The sequence below is a fragment of the Melampsora larici-populina genome, assembly GCF_000204055.1.
Source record: "Melampsora larici-populina 98AG31 unplaced genomic scaffold MELLAscaffold_62, whole genome shotgun sequence".
Taxonomy (NCBI): domain Eukaryota; kingdom Fungi; phylum Basidiomycota; class Pucciniomycetes; order Pucciniales; family Melampsoraceae; genus Melampsora; species Melampsora laricis-populina.
The window spans coordinates 392,066-408,741 of record NW_006768826.1 but is presented as its reverse complement, the minus strand read 5'-3'; the positions used below and the strand labels follow the sequence as shown (position 1 = coordinate 408,741).

The 16,676-nt window shown below is 39.9% G+C and overlaps 2 protein-coding genes across 2 annotated transcripts; one reads left to right on the top strand and one right to left on the bottom strand.

The window, feature by feature from the left end:
- Positions 1-790: 790 nt before the first annotated feature.
- Positions 791-1,674, bottom strand: MELLADRAFT_57704 (uncharacterized protein; the record flags this gene model as incomplete). The annotated part of the gene is made up of 3 exons (XM_007416595.1): positions 791-1,003; positions 1,077-1,185; positions 1,289-1,674. One exon carries the CDS (start codon positions 1,637-1,639, stop codon positions 1,301-1,303), a length of 339 nt encoding a protein of 112 aa, XP_007416657.1.
- A 6,392-nt stretch (positions 1,675-8,066) lies between these two features.
- Positions 8,067-15,334, top strand: MELLADRAFT_123852 (uncharacterized protein; the record flags this gene model as incomplete). Its single annotated transcript, XM_007416615.1, has 5 exons — positions 8,067-8,214; positions 8,289-8,348; positions 14,971-15,087; positions 15,171-15,236; positions 15,321-15,334. The coding sequence occupies 5 exons, from the start codon at positions 8,067-8,069 to the stop codon at positions 15,332-15,334; spliced, it is 405 nt and encodes a 134-aa protein (XP_007416677.1).
- Between the last annotated feature and the right edge of the window lie 1,342 nt (positions 15,335-16,676).

Below are 16,676 nucleotides of genomic sequence, written 5' to 3'. Positions count from 1 at the left end.
AATATGTAAGCTCTAATCGCCAAATGATACCTCAGGGCCACCATCCAACAATTATACTTCCTCTTTAATTCAGTCACAATAACTTTATGTTCATCAACAGGATTTGCATACTCATCAAGTTTATACAACTCCCTTGCATATCTAGTTTCCAAATCACACATTTCTATGAAATCGCCAAAGGTGAGTTGTCTTTCCAATTCTACTTCTGAAACTTTCAATTTTTACTTCTTTTTCTTTGACCCCGAACTACTTGTTGATGTGTCATATAATTCTAGATAAGACCAATCAAAAATCATAATCGGGACATGATCTTTAAACTCCTTAAACGCTTTGCTCCATTTCTTTGGTAGCGATGGTAAGTCATGAGACTTTGGTTTCTTTTTCTTAAATTTCAACTTCTTTTTTAAAATGGACTTCTCATGAAATGAATCACTCTCGTCTTCAGCTGATGATGAAGACGCTTTTGACGAGGTTTTTGATTTCAAATCTGAGTCCGATGAGGAGGGAGATGAAGGAGGTGAGGCTTTCCTCTTCTTTTTCTTTCTTTTCTTCTTCTTTCCATCTTCACTCCCATCCAAAGATTCATCACCATCTCTTGGATCCATTTTCTTCTTCTCCTCATTCCTCTTTCCCCTTTTCTCATTCACTTTCTTACTAACACTCTCTCCATTCTCAGTTCTACCAGAACCTCGATGAGGTGGGGGAGGTTGCACCACCGACAAACCACCTTTGTGCCTTTCTCCATGTTGATCAAAGAACTTTTTCGCCATCTGCTTCACCTCCTTTGAGGAACTATTCTCCACAGCTTTAGCTAGTTCTTCCAACATAGCGTATCTCGTATTGGATTTTGCTTTCTGCTTTCCCACATTTGTGACTGTTTTTCAAACAAATTGTCCCATTTTGGGTAACATCATATCAGTTATGGATCCAATAATATTCAAGATATTTATTGGTCTGACCCATGGCGCCTCTGGCAGCCTCTTCCATCTAGGGAATATTCTCAGTAAGTGATTTCAATCAACTCCTGGAATCGTCAAGTGATACTAGTCACTGACAAAGCCCGGTGCCTACGGCAGCTACATGGGTAACAAGAAATTATGAATATCTTTAGTGGGAATAATAACTTACCATTAGTTCTGTCAATCAGGTTCTCAGTTGCACTCGATCAATCATCATCATTTCCAGGTCCGTTTTGAATGTTTTCATTTGATGGAGTCTTCCAATTGAATTTGACCCTGATTGTTTTCTTTCCAACTTCATCTTGATTTTCATCTTCATCATCTTCTAGATCATCAACAAATTAATCACCCTGACCACCATTCTCATCCTCATTCATATGACTTCCAAACCCATCTTCTTCTTCATCATAACCATCAAACTCTCCAATACCACCTTGATCTTCCTCATTCCTCTCTTCAAATTCATGATCCTCCTCTTGATCCATTTTCTTATTTGATCTCATAGTCTCTTGAATACTTATTGCTCCTCTCAAAGCTGCTCTTAATGCTCTTTGTTCAGCCTGTATTCGTTCCTTTTCTGCTTGTTCTTCCTTTCGTGCTTGTTCTTGTTTTGCTGCTAAATCTGAATGAAACTTTTTGTAAACTCCGTAAAATTTTCTTCCACTGTGCTCGTGGACCATTTGTTATTGATTAGATGCAAAAAAGAAATTAACTGAAAAGAGTTGTAAGACAACTCAAGATGAAAAGGTTGCTAATCTAGGAATGAGAGAAGACAGAGGAGGTGGCAATGAGTTAAGAATTTTTAACTCAATATCTGTATTACCACACAGACCTTCTCACTTCTCTTGAGTCAAAAGCCCCGGGTACCAGTACCGTGGCTTTTGTAAGCTCGCACTCTAGATGATCAACCTTACCCACCATCTTGCAATGGACTGATGCATACCGTCGCAAGCTTGGGGTATCCATCTATTGCAATTTTTTCCAACTGTATTTTTTGCAAACTTTCAAAAAATTAGAATGTATGTAAAAATGAAGAATATTTGGGAAAGATACAATTTTCCGAACAAAACAATTTCCAAACATTAATGTTCAGAAAACAGTGTTTGGAAAAATCTATGTGCCCATAAGTAACTAAGTCCCTTCAGCCCAGAATTTCTGCACTCCCTGAACACTTGCAGGTATTGTTTGTCTTGCCACAGATTGCCACTTCACACTGGTGTCTGACCTCACAACTCAAGGCCATCTCATAGCTTGACATCCCATGACGCCAGCTCATCTCAGCTCATCCACAAGTCATCATTCTGCAACGGACACGGAAAAGCAGTTATTTGGCTTTTATCCTTCCTCTGTTTACGCATTATCAAGGTCAACTTCTATGTAGGACGCGATCTCTGGAAGTGAGTTAGCTTAACAAAGCTCTCGTCCTGCGGCAGTGCGGACACGGCCGCGCAGAGAGGGCGAGCTTCCAATTGTGCACTGTATGTTTCTACATCCAAGCCACCTTCCTATGTCGTCTTTGGGATACTTCCCCTCCACCGGTGTTTCCACCGCAGGACTACCTGTCCAGCTATGTAGAGCAGTCTATACAGTGTAGCTGTACAACTGCTCTAGACAGTGCTATGCCCTATTGCTCGTTATTGCTCGTTATCGCCACCATCGCTGCTTGATTGACCTCAAAATTGCAAAAAAAAATCAAAGTCCCCTATTGTATATACCCCTTAAGGTAGGTTAAGGTAGCGCCAGGCCTTAAGGAACAAGAAGTTAGAACCCACAACCAACTCACAAGTCACAATCACTTCACAATTCAATCAGAACCATCAACCATAACCACCACCACAACAACAACAACAAGAAGATGAGAATCAAAATTACACCATCAATAGGAACTCAGGATTCAAATTGATCATTCTCTTACTTACTATAAATCAATTAAGGAAAGATCTTACTAGACTGTGGATATCCTGATACATCAAATCACATCAAATTACTTAGACACTTTATCAAAACTAACACCATCTTTAGATTTTTTGATCTTATCACATCCATTATTATTTTCATTGCTTTATTAGCATATTTAATAACTACAGTAAATTTCGGGTGTCCAATCTACCTATCAAACAAATGAAAAGATTAACAGTAGAAGGATATCATTTTCAACTTTCAAATCAATTTGAAACTGCAATCAATCAAGATGATTATTAAATACTTTACAATCTTGGAATCAAAATGTTTCATAAACACCAAATCATCATTCAAATTCAAATCCAAACCAAACTAATCAATCACCATATTGAAATTAAAATGATCAAGTCATGAATGAATCAAAAGATGTAATCAAAAATGAACCAAAAAATCAATCAGAACCTCAAACTTGAGCTCAAGATCTTTGGATTTGTCAATAAAAGATATCAAAGATTCATTCAATAGTATCACTGCTATTTGATATTCTCAACCTGTTCATTTAGCAGCCTAGTATCTATTGTTTCTCAAATTGATCCATGAAATCCATCTTTAATTGATGTATCCTTCCTTACATATGAATTACTTTCACTTACACATACAGCACATCGATCAGGCCATACAATAGGTGGTACAATTCAGTCATTAAGATCTCACAATCCTCACAATTAAATCACCTTCCAAAGTTGCTAAATCTAATTGATCAAAACTCAAACTTGCCGGTTTTTGATGGAGCAAAGAATCAATGCCCAAGATGAAATCTTGGCAAAGTTCAAGTACTCACTAGTGACCTTGAAGAGGGTGACTTATTTGATGAGTGATTTTTTGCTTTGCATTGAAGATGAGGAAGAAATTATAAACCAAACAGTATTGAGTGCCATCGAGAGAGTGTTGAGTTTGTCACTTCATAGGTTAGGATTCTATGGTGATAAGTATATGTAATGTAATATATTTATCTACTATGCTTGAATGAGAATTATTGTGAAAGAAGATTTGTTTTGTAAAAGTCTCAGGAACAAAAAAACTAAAAGAGTGTGTAATGTGAGGAGTATGACAGCAGGATTATAACTTTGCACCTGATAATTTCAAAAGATTTGCTTAAATTCCAGTCAGGATAGTATATTTGAGATATAAATAGCCTGTGTATATATCAGAAAAGCTTTGAGGCACATTTAACCAAATATATCAATGAAAATAAACCTTGGCAGCAAGAGTACTGAGGCTGAGCGGGCAAGACATATATGGTAAATATAAAGATCACACTATTTGGAAGTGATTTTTGATGGTATCATCGGAAAGCCCTAATATTGATGGACCATTTGACCTTTTATTTGGCCATGTTGACCAAAAACCACAAGCTTATTAGTGATCATGTCCTTGAATTCACTGTGCTGGACGGTGAAGATAAATGAGACTATGTAGATTGTTGAATTTGTGATGGGGTGGTCTGGTGGTATTTCATTAATGCCCCAGCATGCACAAAAAAATGAGCTCTCTTCCAAGACATTTGGATTACAATTGAAAAAGTTGTTAAAAATTGTGTCCTTGAAACTCATCATGCAAAATAGTACTGGACGGAGAAGGCAGATGCGGCTACGGGGATTGCTACATAAGCGGTGAGTGTAATTCACTCTAACATGTGCCGAAAATATTGTCCATTTTTTAAGGGATTTGGATTACAATTGAACAAGTTATCAACAACCGTGTCCTTGCAACTCACAATGCAAGATAGTACTGGACGGGGGGTATATATACAGCTATGTGAATTACTACATATATGGTAAGTGTGATGTTAGTGCATTCATATTTTACTAATATGTGCGGAAAGGATGAGCCATTTTTCAAGGATTTTTGATTACAATTGAAAAAGTTATCAACAATTGTGTACCCGCAAGTCATAATGGGGAGATAATGCTGAACAGTGAAGATAACTGTGGCTATAAAAATTTCTAAACATGTGGGGAGTGTGATATGATAGTAGATTCATGAATCCCTAGCATGGGCGGAAAAAATGACCCACTTTCCAAGCAATTTGTCCCAAAACTGAGAAAGGTATGAAAAATCTCATCATCTTGACCCAGAAGTGTGACACCAAGTGATATGTGCAAGCACCACACAACTGCTTCTTTTGAGTAAAGTTGATGAGATTTCCCATAACTTTCTCAGTTTCTGGGGAAAATGCCTGGAAAGTGAGTCATTTTCTCCGCCCATAATAGGGCTTCATTCATTTACTATCATATTGCACTCACCACATATGTAGTAATATTCATAGCCACATTTATCTCCACTATTCAGCATTATTTCCCCATTATGACTCCCAAGAACACAATTGTTAATAACTTTTTCAGTTGTAATCAAAAAACCTTAAAAAATGGCTCATTTTTTCCGCACATGTTAGAAATATATGACTGCATTATTAAATCACACCTACCATATATGTAGTATTTCACATAGCCACATTTATGCCCCCCGTCCAGTACTATTTTGCATTGTGAGTTTTGAGGACACAGTTGTTGATAACTTGTTCAATTGTAATTCAAATCTCTTAAAAGATGGCTCATTTTTTCCGCACATGCTACAAATATAGGCCTGCACTGTCACATTCCACTCACCACTTATTTAGCAATCCCTGTAGCCACATCTGCCTTCTCCTTCCAGTACTATTTTGCATGATGAGTTTCAAGGACACAGTTGTTGATAACTTGTTCAATTGTAATCCAAATTCCTTGAAAAAGGGTTCATTTTTTCTGCTTGTGCTAGGGCTTTGTGAATTGACAATTATATCAGACCCATCACACATGTAACAATCTACAGAGCCTTGTTTATCTTCCCTGGCCAGTACCATTCCATATGCTGAGTTTTAAGGACACAATTGTTGATAACATTTTCAATTATCATACAAATGCCTATAAAAAGGGCTCATTTTCTTTGCAAAGGTTAGCAAAATATGAATGTACTATTACATCACACTCACCACATATTTAGCAATCCCCGTGGCCATGTTTATTGTTGCTGTCCCGTACTATTTCACATAATGAGTTTTAAGGACACAGTGGTTATTACCTTTTTCACTTGTAATCCAAATGCCTTAAAAAAGGGCTCATTTTTTCCTCTCATGCCAGGGATTATCAAATTACACCCATCACATATTCAACAATCTACATAGCCCCATTTATTTTCCCCGTGCAGCACAGTAATTCACAAGGACATGATGGCTAATAACATTTTGGTTTTGGTTGCGGTATACCAGAGCCCTTGGAATGCAATTTTGCATCAAATAGAAGTCTCATGTCATGTCATCTGTTTCTTAGAAAAGAAAAGAGATGGGGCATCTCTCAAAAAAAACATATTTTTGTCATTTGATCCTCAACTTAATAGAACTCAATAAAACAGAAGCAAGATACAAGACAAGAAAGAAACATTACAATCTTTACATATCAATTGGTAGATATACTTACAGGCTTATGGAAAATATGAATAAAGAAAATGAGACACAAGACAAGAAAAGAAACTATAATTCAACTTGAGATCAATCCTACATCTGAATTCCTTCATAATCAGTACTAGAATTCATTGATGATTTGATTAAAACAAACAAACCATCCGATTTCTTGCCTTGTCTACAATCACAATCAGACATACTACTACTAAAACAAATATTGACAGTCATTCAGGATGATTTCAAACAAACCAACCACGGAATATTATCTTTTGTATTAGTTGAAGTCCAAGCTGTAAGATTCAATTTAAGATCATTTTGTTTATGATTTCGTTTATTGATCGGTTTACCTAACGAGCAAACATTTAGAGATCCAGGATTTGATCAGCAATGTGTCAGTGTCCATAGATGCAAGGAAAATACTTTTGGTACTTGAACCACGAGTAGGAGGTGCAAAGGTAGTATGTGAATTTGGAGTTGGGGCTTGATTGTTAGGAGTGATGATCGATTGAAGGATAGGTTGATTGTTGGGATTGATGATAATTTTAGATTCATTAAGAGTATGAATTTAATTTGGATCTGAAGTTAATCGATGATGATGAATCGATTCAGATTCAAGTTGATTTGGTTGTTGAGTAGTGATCATGTGTTAAGCAGTAGGAGTCTTCATGGCTGGAGTGAGAGTATCTTGTTGATTGTTATCGGCGAGAGTATCTTGTTGTTAATCGTTATTGTATAAGTCACACTTCAAGGTCACTAGCAGGCACTTGAGCTTCGCCAAGATGTTACCTTGAGCATCGATTCTCTGCTCTATTGAAACAGGCAAGTTTGAGTTCCGATCGATCAGATTTAGCCGCTTTGGAAGGTGATTTGATTATGAGGATTGTGAAGACTGCGAATTCTGGTGTGAACAAGTCGATGATGGCGACGAGGTGATTGAAGTGGATGTGTGAAGCCGTGTGTATATGGCCTGTACCAAGAGTATATACGATAGGGCTAAGAGCATCCACAGTGGTGGGCTCCAAATCGGGGCTATCGCCAAATTTGGTGACTGAGCCCCGATTTTTTGGTGCAATGGCAGTCCCCATCGCCAAATTTTTTTGTAGCCGGCTTCAAATTTCGAGCTTTGGGCTACATATTTGGCAACAAAAAGCTGGGCTCCAAATTCCCGCACTTGTTCAATCCCATACCTCACACATGTAAGCTCACGCGTACCAATCTCAAAGTGTGTGTAAACACATAGAATCTACACTTTTGAAGTCCGAACGACTGCATCCGGATTGATTTGGGGCCCCACCAAATTTGAATTCGCTCGATTTGGAGCCCCGATTTGGAGCCCACCACTGTGGATGCTCTAAGGGGACTTTGATTTTTTTTTGATTTCGAGGGTAAACAAGTGGCGATGATGGCGATAACGAGCAATAAGGTCCTGGTGTTTCCCACTTTGCCGTTTCACCCACTTTTGCCAAATTTCTCCGGTCTCCAAGTCGGATGCTCTAATTTACCAAATATGTGGACCATGATGAACTGTGACGTTGGATTATAAGTGGCGTCATGAATTTGGCTGTGGTTGGCGTTTGCCTCCCTTCAAAGCCATGTGGTTTTCCAAGACCGCAACACAAATAAAGCCAATCCAAGGCTATTTAAGGAGGCTTCGATTTGATGGAGTACTTTCCCAAGCAACTTCCTCAATTGTCACTTACATCAATATGTCCTTGAAGAATTATCTCACCACTAGTGTGATGTTGATCACAATGTTTTTATTTGTTGACCTCAACCCAGTCAATGCTGCTAGGAAGATTGATTGTACTGGTGCATTCAAGATCAAAACCACCCTTCAGGGCTCCATCTACGCAAGTAAATCTGTTTTCCTTTTTACAAGTCTCTCATACATAAATATGTTCTGATAATCTTTTTCTTTTTGTCTGTAGAGTGTAATGTGGATACAATAGGGAATGAAAGTTACAAGTGTGATCTTGACCAATGTCATTGTAAGTTAGACAAAAAATGGGTGCTAGGAGAAATCTTCTAGGTACGAGAATAGGTTACGGGGCCACGTGATGTAGCCTCGACAAATTCTTAGAAAGCCAAATTCGCGTCTTACGCGATTGCACTCCTGTGCAATCTTACTAAAAATCCCTCATTACCTTCCAAGTAATGAGAGCTGTTTACCATTTGATTTACTTATATTCAAAGTGGATGGTCTCGAACTATTTGTTCTTCCCACTTCTCATCTTTATTTTAAAGATCTTCATTCCTCTCATCAATAGTATTCTCATTTACTCGAGACCAGACCTTATTTTAATCTTCCTATCATTGTCCTGATAGTTGATTAATCTAAATTAAAATTGTATCTTTACCGTTCCATTACTATGTCAAACGTCTCAAACAATGTTTTTCAAACGTTTCAACGGATCGATACAATCCTTACCGATTACCAAGAGGCTGACGGTTCCAATAACCTCAACATGGAGGACCTCCGAGATCTTTTTGCCGAGATCATCCCCAGAGACGACCCTAACTTCGTCTTCCATTTCTCAGCCGTGGCTCGGTTTGCCATTGGCCTGGATTTCAGCGCCGGTCGACCTTTTCATGGTACCGGTGAAGGTGATATCAACGACACTCGTGGTGTCCCAGTGTTTATCCTGCCTGCCAGTTCAGAGCCCCCGCCACAAGTTCCGTGGCGCTACATTCCTAAAGACAGACCTACCCTCAAGGGTAGGTTTATGCTTAAGGAACCCTCCCCGAGAGGTTCGGAAGAGGCCCCTGTTGGCTCTCCTTCGAGTAAGCGAGGTCATTCCCCTGTGGAGTTACTTCACGCTGAACCTCCCCCTACCTCTACAGGTCTTATCAATGCTCCACCTAGACCTGTACTTCCTGGCCTTCCCACGTTCATTCCGTCTGGGATTGGTCCACCGCCTCCCCCTCCTCCTGGACAGCCTCCCGCTCGTTTGGATCCCTCACCCGGTCCTTCTCGCTTTTGAGATAAAGGTAAAGGGCCTGATGATCGCCATCGCCATTCTCCCATCGCAAAAGGTACGACTGGTAATCCCAAGCTTGGCAATCATCAAATATCAAATCGAGGCCTTACTACCCCAGGGAATCCACATTTCAAGATTCCTTCGTCATCTAGTTCACGACAATCTAGTGTGGCACTTCGAACCAATAATAGCCCGCCACCTATTTTTCCGAATCCGACATCTCAACAAATTCGTGCAAATATGCCTGCTCATCCTTGCACGACTTTCGACATGAACCCTGTTCCTCCTCCCGTCTTATCAACTGATGTCTCCTCTTCAAGGGTGTATCCTTTCAATATCGATCTCCCTGAAGTGGCTAACAGTGATTTTTCTGAAATTGCCATGCAAGTTCGAGAAATTTCTCTATTTTATCAAAAACACATTAAGGATTCTTGCGCTAACTACAATGCTTCCAAGAACAAACCCGTCAATTTTCCACCTACTCTTATTAGAACCCTTCTCGAATATTCCTTCATTGATCTTGCTCAACTCAATGCAGAACAAAACGTTTGCGGTATTTCCAGGACGCAATCACTTGACGATACGGATTTGCATAAAATTTGGCAATTCACATCTTGTCCTCAGCAAAAACCTATTCCCGTGGATAATGTCGCCACTTTCCAAGACCTCATTGGTATTCTTAAGTTCGCTTATATGGCCGTTTTCCACCCTGCCTTGGATTCTATTTGAGAATACTTCGACAATATTATCGAACACACCAAATCTCGTAGAGCCAATATTCCGCTTCAGAATATTATGGCCTACGATAAAGCTTGTCGATTGGAATTTGCTTGTCTCCCAAACATCACTTGGGGTGACTACAATGCTCGCGCACTTAAAGGTTTTGAAAGCCAATACCTTTATAGGCAAGAAATTTCCAAACCTACTCCCAAAGCTGCTTACGAACCTCGTCCGACTCCTTCCAACTCAAAAATTAGGAACAGGAAACGCACAACTCCTGCCCCATCCTCCTCTCAAAACACCGCAGCTGGTAGCAGGAAACCATATAAGAAGAAATCCAATTTCAATGTTCCTGATGCTGATCAAATCTGTTTTAATTGGAATCGCAACAAGTGTCTTGTCAAGCCTCCTAACACATGTCCTCACCTGCACGACGTCTGCAATGCCCTCGGATGTGAAGAAAATCATCGAGGAAGCGAACATCAATGACGATATCGGTGCTCAACGATATCTTTGTGATCTGGAATTCGACGCAAACATTTTCACTCATTCATCCCCGTCTGTTGATTGGTCACTCCACGCCCCTCCTCTTCCTGATCCTCCGCTTCCCAAAGATGATCCACTTGCCGACTATGCAGTTAAACGACGTCCGGATCTCTTTTTCGTTAAACATAATTTTAACCTCCGTTTATTTGCCAAATTATTAACATCACATCCTAATCAAAATTTAGTTAACTCAGCCATTAAAGCCCTGGAATTCGGCTTCATGCCGCCCCTATGCGGTCCAACCCCAAAGAAAACTACTATTCGTCCTAATCACCATCTTTCCGATGAAGATATCGCCATTGTCATCAAAGCTCGAGACAAAGAAATTAAAATGGGCAGGTACTCTGCCGCTTTTCACACTCCCATTTGCGGCATGCAAATTTCCCCCCTTTTTATTGTCACTAACAAAAACTCGGGTAAGAAGCGCCTTGTCACGGATATGAGTTTTGGTAAGGATTCCATGAATGACCTTATTGACAGGGGCCTCGTCCATGTCGATCTCGACCGTATATCACATTTTGCCCCTTCTATGCTGAAGTATCACCGCAAAAACAAGCCATTCCTTATCTGGAAATCTGACGTTGATTCTGCATTCAGAAATCTCTTTGTCCACCCCTATTGGCAATTCCGCCAGATTGTTCGAATTCAGGATTTATATCACGTTGATAGATGTCTGAATTTTGGGTGTGCCAGTTCTCCCCGTATTTGGTGCACTTTCTTCTCCCTTATCCTTTGGATAGCCTTCCATCACTTCAACATTACCGATCTCTCGGCTTATATGGACAATCCCTGGGGCTTATGTGGTCCTGAACTCGTCGAGTTCAAAGGTCACAAGATCCCTATTAACCAAGCCAAGTTCTTACTCATGTTTGACGAACTCAAAGTTCCTTGGGTCTGGGACAAACAGGTCTTTGGATTTGAACTCGAAATTATTGGTCATTGGATCGACTGCCGTAACCTCACAATCTCCCTTGCCGATGATAAACGTCTTGCTTTAGTAAAAGCTCTTTGTGAGTTCATCATGCCCTATCACCGCCCTCTCATCGAGTGGTGGAGGATTACAGGTTGGTCCTCTTGGGCCCTCAACATTTTTCCTATGGGCCGATCTGCAGTACAAGCTGCATATTCAAAAACCTCCTCCAAATCACATCGCCACGCTCTTGTTCCCCGAAACAACGTCATTCGTGACGATTTCACCTGGCTCGCCAATCGCCTCGAATCCTGGGACGGCCGTTCTCTCGTGAATTCCCTTTACTGGAGACCAGCCGAAGCAGAAACCACTTTCTTCTGCGATGCCCGTCCTGACGGCGCCGGCGTCTGGAATGTCAAGTTGAACCATGCCTTTTCGCTCATATTTCCTGCACCTTCCAGGAATAACTTCTGGGCGGAATTATTCGCCGTGGTTTCAGCTATTCGTATTGGCGCCGAACTCGGTTCTAAAAAGATCCTGATATTTACTGACAACACTAATGTTTCAGATCTATTTAGTTCTCATCGTCCCTCGGAAATTACTCATGATCTATTTCGTTATGCAGTAGACCTAATGCTGGAACATTCCTTGCGAATTAAGGTCCGTCATCTAGAAGGGCTCAGAAACGAGATTGCCGACGATCTTTCCAGGGGCAGGACCGACAGAATTCGTAGCAACTTCAAGAAAGCTCAATTCTTCGAGTTACCTTTTCCCTCTGAATTCCATCGCCAAGGTATTCCTCCTTCTAATGAATTCCACCAGTTCCTCATTTGACTTCTCAGCCATCGATCTTCAAGTTGAAAATGATATCGTCGCCAAAAGAAGAACCGTTACAATCAAAAAATACCAATCAGCCTATTGTAGTTTTGAAAAATTCTGCTTCAATCGAAATACTCCTCCGATTCCTAATGAAATCACCCTTCTTCGCTACTGCTCCGTTATGTGCCGTAAACTCCGTCCTGATACTGTCAACGGTTATCTCACCGGCATAGTTTATTGCTGCCCTCAATTCCTCTTCGCTCGTACTGCTCGTATGTCTGACAGAGTTAGAGGTCTAATCATTGGTTGCAAGAAACGCTTTTCTAAACCCATCAAAAGAGCAAATCCCATGCTTATCGAAGACATTGACTCCGTTGTTTTAGCCGCCACCGATCTAGACGACTTGCTCTTCGCTACAATTCTATCTTTCGCCTTTGCTGGACTACATCGTAATGGCGAACTAGTTGTTCCTGACTGCCACTACGCCCGAAGCCCTGGTAATTTCATCAGACGCTCATCACTTTCCATCTCAGAATGTCGCAACTATATTAAATATCTACTCCCCTACAACAAAACGGATCAATATAGTCGTGGCTCTCCCATCTACATCCGTGCTCGGAAACATTCTCCTTCTGACCCGATGTCTCTTATAATCAACTATCTTGCCTGGAGAGATTTGAAGGAATCGTTTCCCTGTGAACCTCTACTCTTCATTCGGGCGAATGGTTCTTATCCTACTCGCAGTTGGTTCGATTCAAAGATGAAATCTCACTTCAAAAACACCCGCTCCGGTCATTCCCTTCGCGCAGGTGGTGCTACAGCCTTATTTCAAGCTGGTCTTAGCAAGGATGCTATCAAGTCAATCGGCCGATGGTCCTCCTCTGCCTTTGAAACATACATCCGGGAACATCCTTTCCTAGCCATGCCTGCCGTAGCATCACTCGATGTTCGCATGGGTACTCACATTGGTGCATCTATTGTCTTCAAACACTAAAAAAAAAAAAAAAAAAACCCCGTTTCCCATGCCTAGTAAGTCTTCTTACTGTCTATGGTTTTCGAGAATTATAAATTACTGAACTACTCCCTTCCTAGGTTGTCATGTTTCTTTCTTTTTATGTTCTCTATCTATCCTCCTCTAAGGTCGATCCATTTTTGATGTGTAAGTCCTCTTACTCATCTTTACTAGCAATCATACTTATCCTTGTTTCTTTTCAGATTCATTTGGATGACTATCTCTTGCTCTTCCCCTGCGGTTGTTCCTGCACATTTTTTTTTTGTAAGTTCTTACTTTTAAAAATCTTGTCGCATTTACTCATCTCTCTCTTCTGTAGATTGACATGATGACTATCATTTGATTTTTTGTGATTCTCCCCTGTGGTCGATCTCTGGCATTTCTGTAAGCAATTACCTTTTTGCTCAAATTGTCACTAGCCTCATGTCATATCTCCAGCTTTGCTCTAGATGACTATCTTTACTCGATTCTTCTTCCCCTGCGGTCGATCATCTCTCTCTTGTAAGTCCTCTTACTCCCCGAGAGCCTGTTTCGCATAACTCATCCTCTTTCTTCTATCAGACAGAGTTTTGATGACTATCGTTTCAAAATTGTGAATCCCGTACTGGTCCTGCTAGTCTTTAGTAAGCCTGCTTACTTCTTTCTACTTTTTTCGTCTAGATTCTGATTCATCTACCTATTCCTATAGGCCAGATGCATTCTTATCTTTACTATTTTTTCCCGTAAAAATCTATACATATATGCTCTCATTGGCATCTTATTAAAAAGGCTCCCTTTTTTCCATCAAACTTCTCTTTAAGTACCCATCATATACTCTTATACTAGTGGGTGGAAGCGGACCTTTTTATTAACCTTCTAGTAAGTTGCATGTACACCTAGATACTATCCTGTATAGTTTCTCTTCTACATTGCAACTAGGGCTCTACGCCCCGATTCAAGCTAAAACCTTTCGACTATGAGTTTTAGCCGGAATCACACAAGCACCATACCTATTCTTGGGTGCTAGGAGAAATCTTCTAGGTACGAGAATAGGTTACGGGGCCACGTGATGTAGCCTCGACGAATTCTTAGAAAGCCAAATTCGCGTCTTACGCGATTGCACTCCTGTGCAATCTTACTAAAAATCCCTCATTACCTTCCAAGTAATGAGAGCTGTTTACCATTTGATTTACTTATATTCAAAGTGGATGGTCTCGAACTATTTGTTCTTCCCACTTCTTATCTTTATTTTAAAGATCTTCATTCCTCTCATCAATAGTATTCTCATTTACTCGAGACCAGACCTTATTTTAATCTTCCTATCATCGTCCTGATAGTTGATTAATCTAAATTAAAATTGTCCCACCACTCCTCTCCCTTTTATGATATTTTGTAATACTTTTTTAGTCCGCCCCATAGCGGACCTTTTTATCAACCTTCTAGTAAGTTGCATGTACACCTAGATACTATCCTGTATAGTTTCTCTTCTACATTGCAACTAGGGCTCTACGCCCCGATTCAAGCTAAAACCTTTCAACTATGAGTTTTAGCCGGAATCACACAAGCACCATACCTATTCTCTCTCTATCAAATTTGTATACACATTGGAAACTGATTGGAATCGGAACCATATAATGAATTTACAGATGTGAATTATTTGAGAATGGACGGCTGCGTGCCTGTAACTTTCTACGGAGGTCAAGCCACTCCCAGTGCCAAAAAAAAATTTTACACCTACGGATACTACGACACGCAACATTACAGTCAGTAAAACTTTTCTTTTCTCATCAACCCATCACACAAGTTGTTTTTGTTCATCCCATCTTTTATCATCAAACATCTTCAGCCTGTAGGAATAAAGATGCTCACGATTTCATTTGCAATCATTGGTTTACGGACAGACCAGTCATATGTACGTCTGACCATTTCCTACTAGAGTGAAGTTAAGAAATCTGACGACAATATTATCTGTATCTGTCTTCATTCAATCTGATAGCCTGCGATTGCTAGAGTTGTGAACTCTTCACCTGAAAGGCTGCCGGAGAATTACAAACAAGGTGTCTTGACATAGTTCTCAAAATCGTACTAAAATCCTTCTGTGTTACCTGCTTCAATCAAAGTTTTCATTATTTGAGCATTTGATTAGGAATTCCAGTCATAAATCTCAGAATCAGTCGGTATCCGAGAGTGAGTGTATACCAAATGTGAATAGTTGGGAGCCGATATCTCGCTTTTGGAAGGTTATTAAACATTGACAGCACAATTTCACTTCGAAGTACCCTTCACTACACCAAATGTAATCTTTACCGGGCGGTAAAGAAAACTACTGACATAGAAAAGTCTTGAGGCAACAGGAAGAGAGCTAAAAATCTGAAAAAATATACACCTTGTTCCTAGATGTTGGGGCGTCATGATGAGTATTTTTTTGTATTTTACACGCAGATATTGGTTTATGTACTAACAATAAACGCTGAAAATCATCAAAAACTCACATGTAACAATACTTGAAATTCAGGTCATGAGTATGAAGACAATATTTTGTGGTCTAAAAACTTCAATACCTTTTGCAATTCTGCTCCAAATAACTCGATTTTTGGTTCATTCAAAAGCTGAACTATTCTCCTTCACACTTCATAATGTTAGTAAGGTTCTATCTAGTCATTTAAACACTCTACATATGTTCAAACAGTTCTGCATGAATAGCTCTGTAGGATCTTTTTTAGAACAGCTACAGATGTGATGTCTCAATGAAAAATTTAGAGGAAAGCCTCACCTTTATAATGCACTTCAAATTGAGTGATTGGATTCAGAACTGCAAAAGGTATTGATGTTTGAAGATTCCAAAATCCTGTCTTCAAAATCAAGGGCCAAATTTCAGGTATTGTTACAGGTGGGTTTTTGATGATTCTCAGCCTTTATTGTTAGTACATTAACCAATATCCGTGTGTAAAATACAAAAAAATACTCATCATGACGCCCCAACATCTAGGAACAAGGTGCATATTTTTTCAGATTTTTAGCTCTCTTCCTGTTGCCTCGGGACTTTTCTATGTCAGTAGTTTTCTTTACCGCCCGGTAAAGATTACATTTGGTGTAGTGCTTGTAGTACCTTTCTTGAGATGTGTGGCATTCAAGTCGAAGAAAAGGATGTTTAGGAAAGCCAACTTGACCAAAATATAGCCAATCCATTCAACCTAAAGAGATCCCCTCGGTCTCTCGGAATAAATCGAGCGAGTCTCCACTTGAAAATTTTGTACCAAAACTTCATCTTTTGGGACAAATTATGTTTATGTGCTTAGGACACGGAGACTGAGTTGACAATTCATCAAGCTTAAGGAGTGAGCAGAGCACA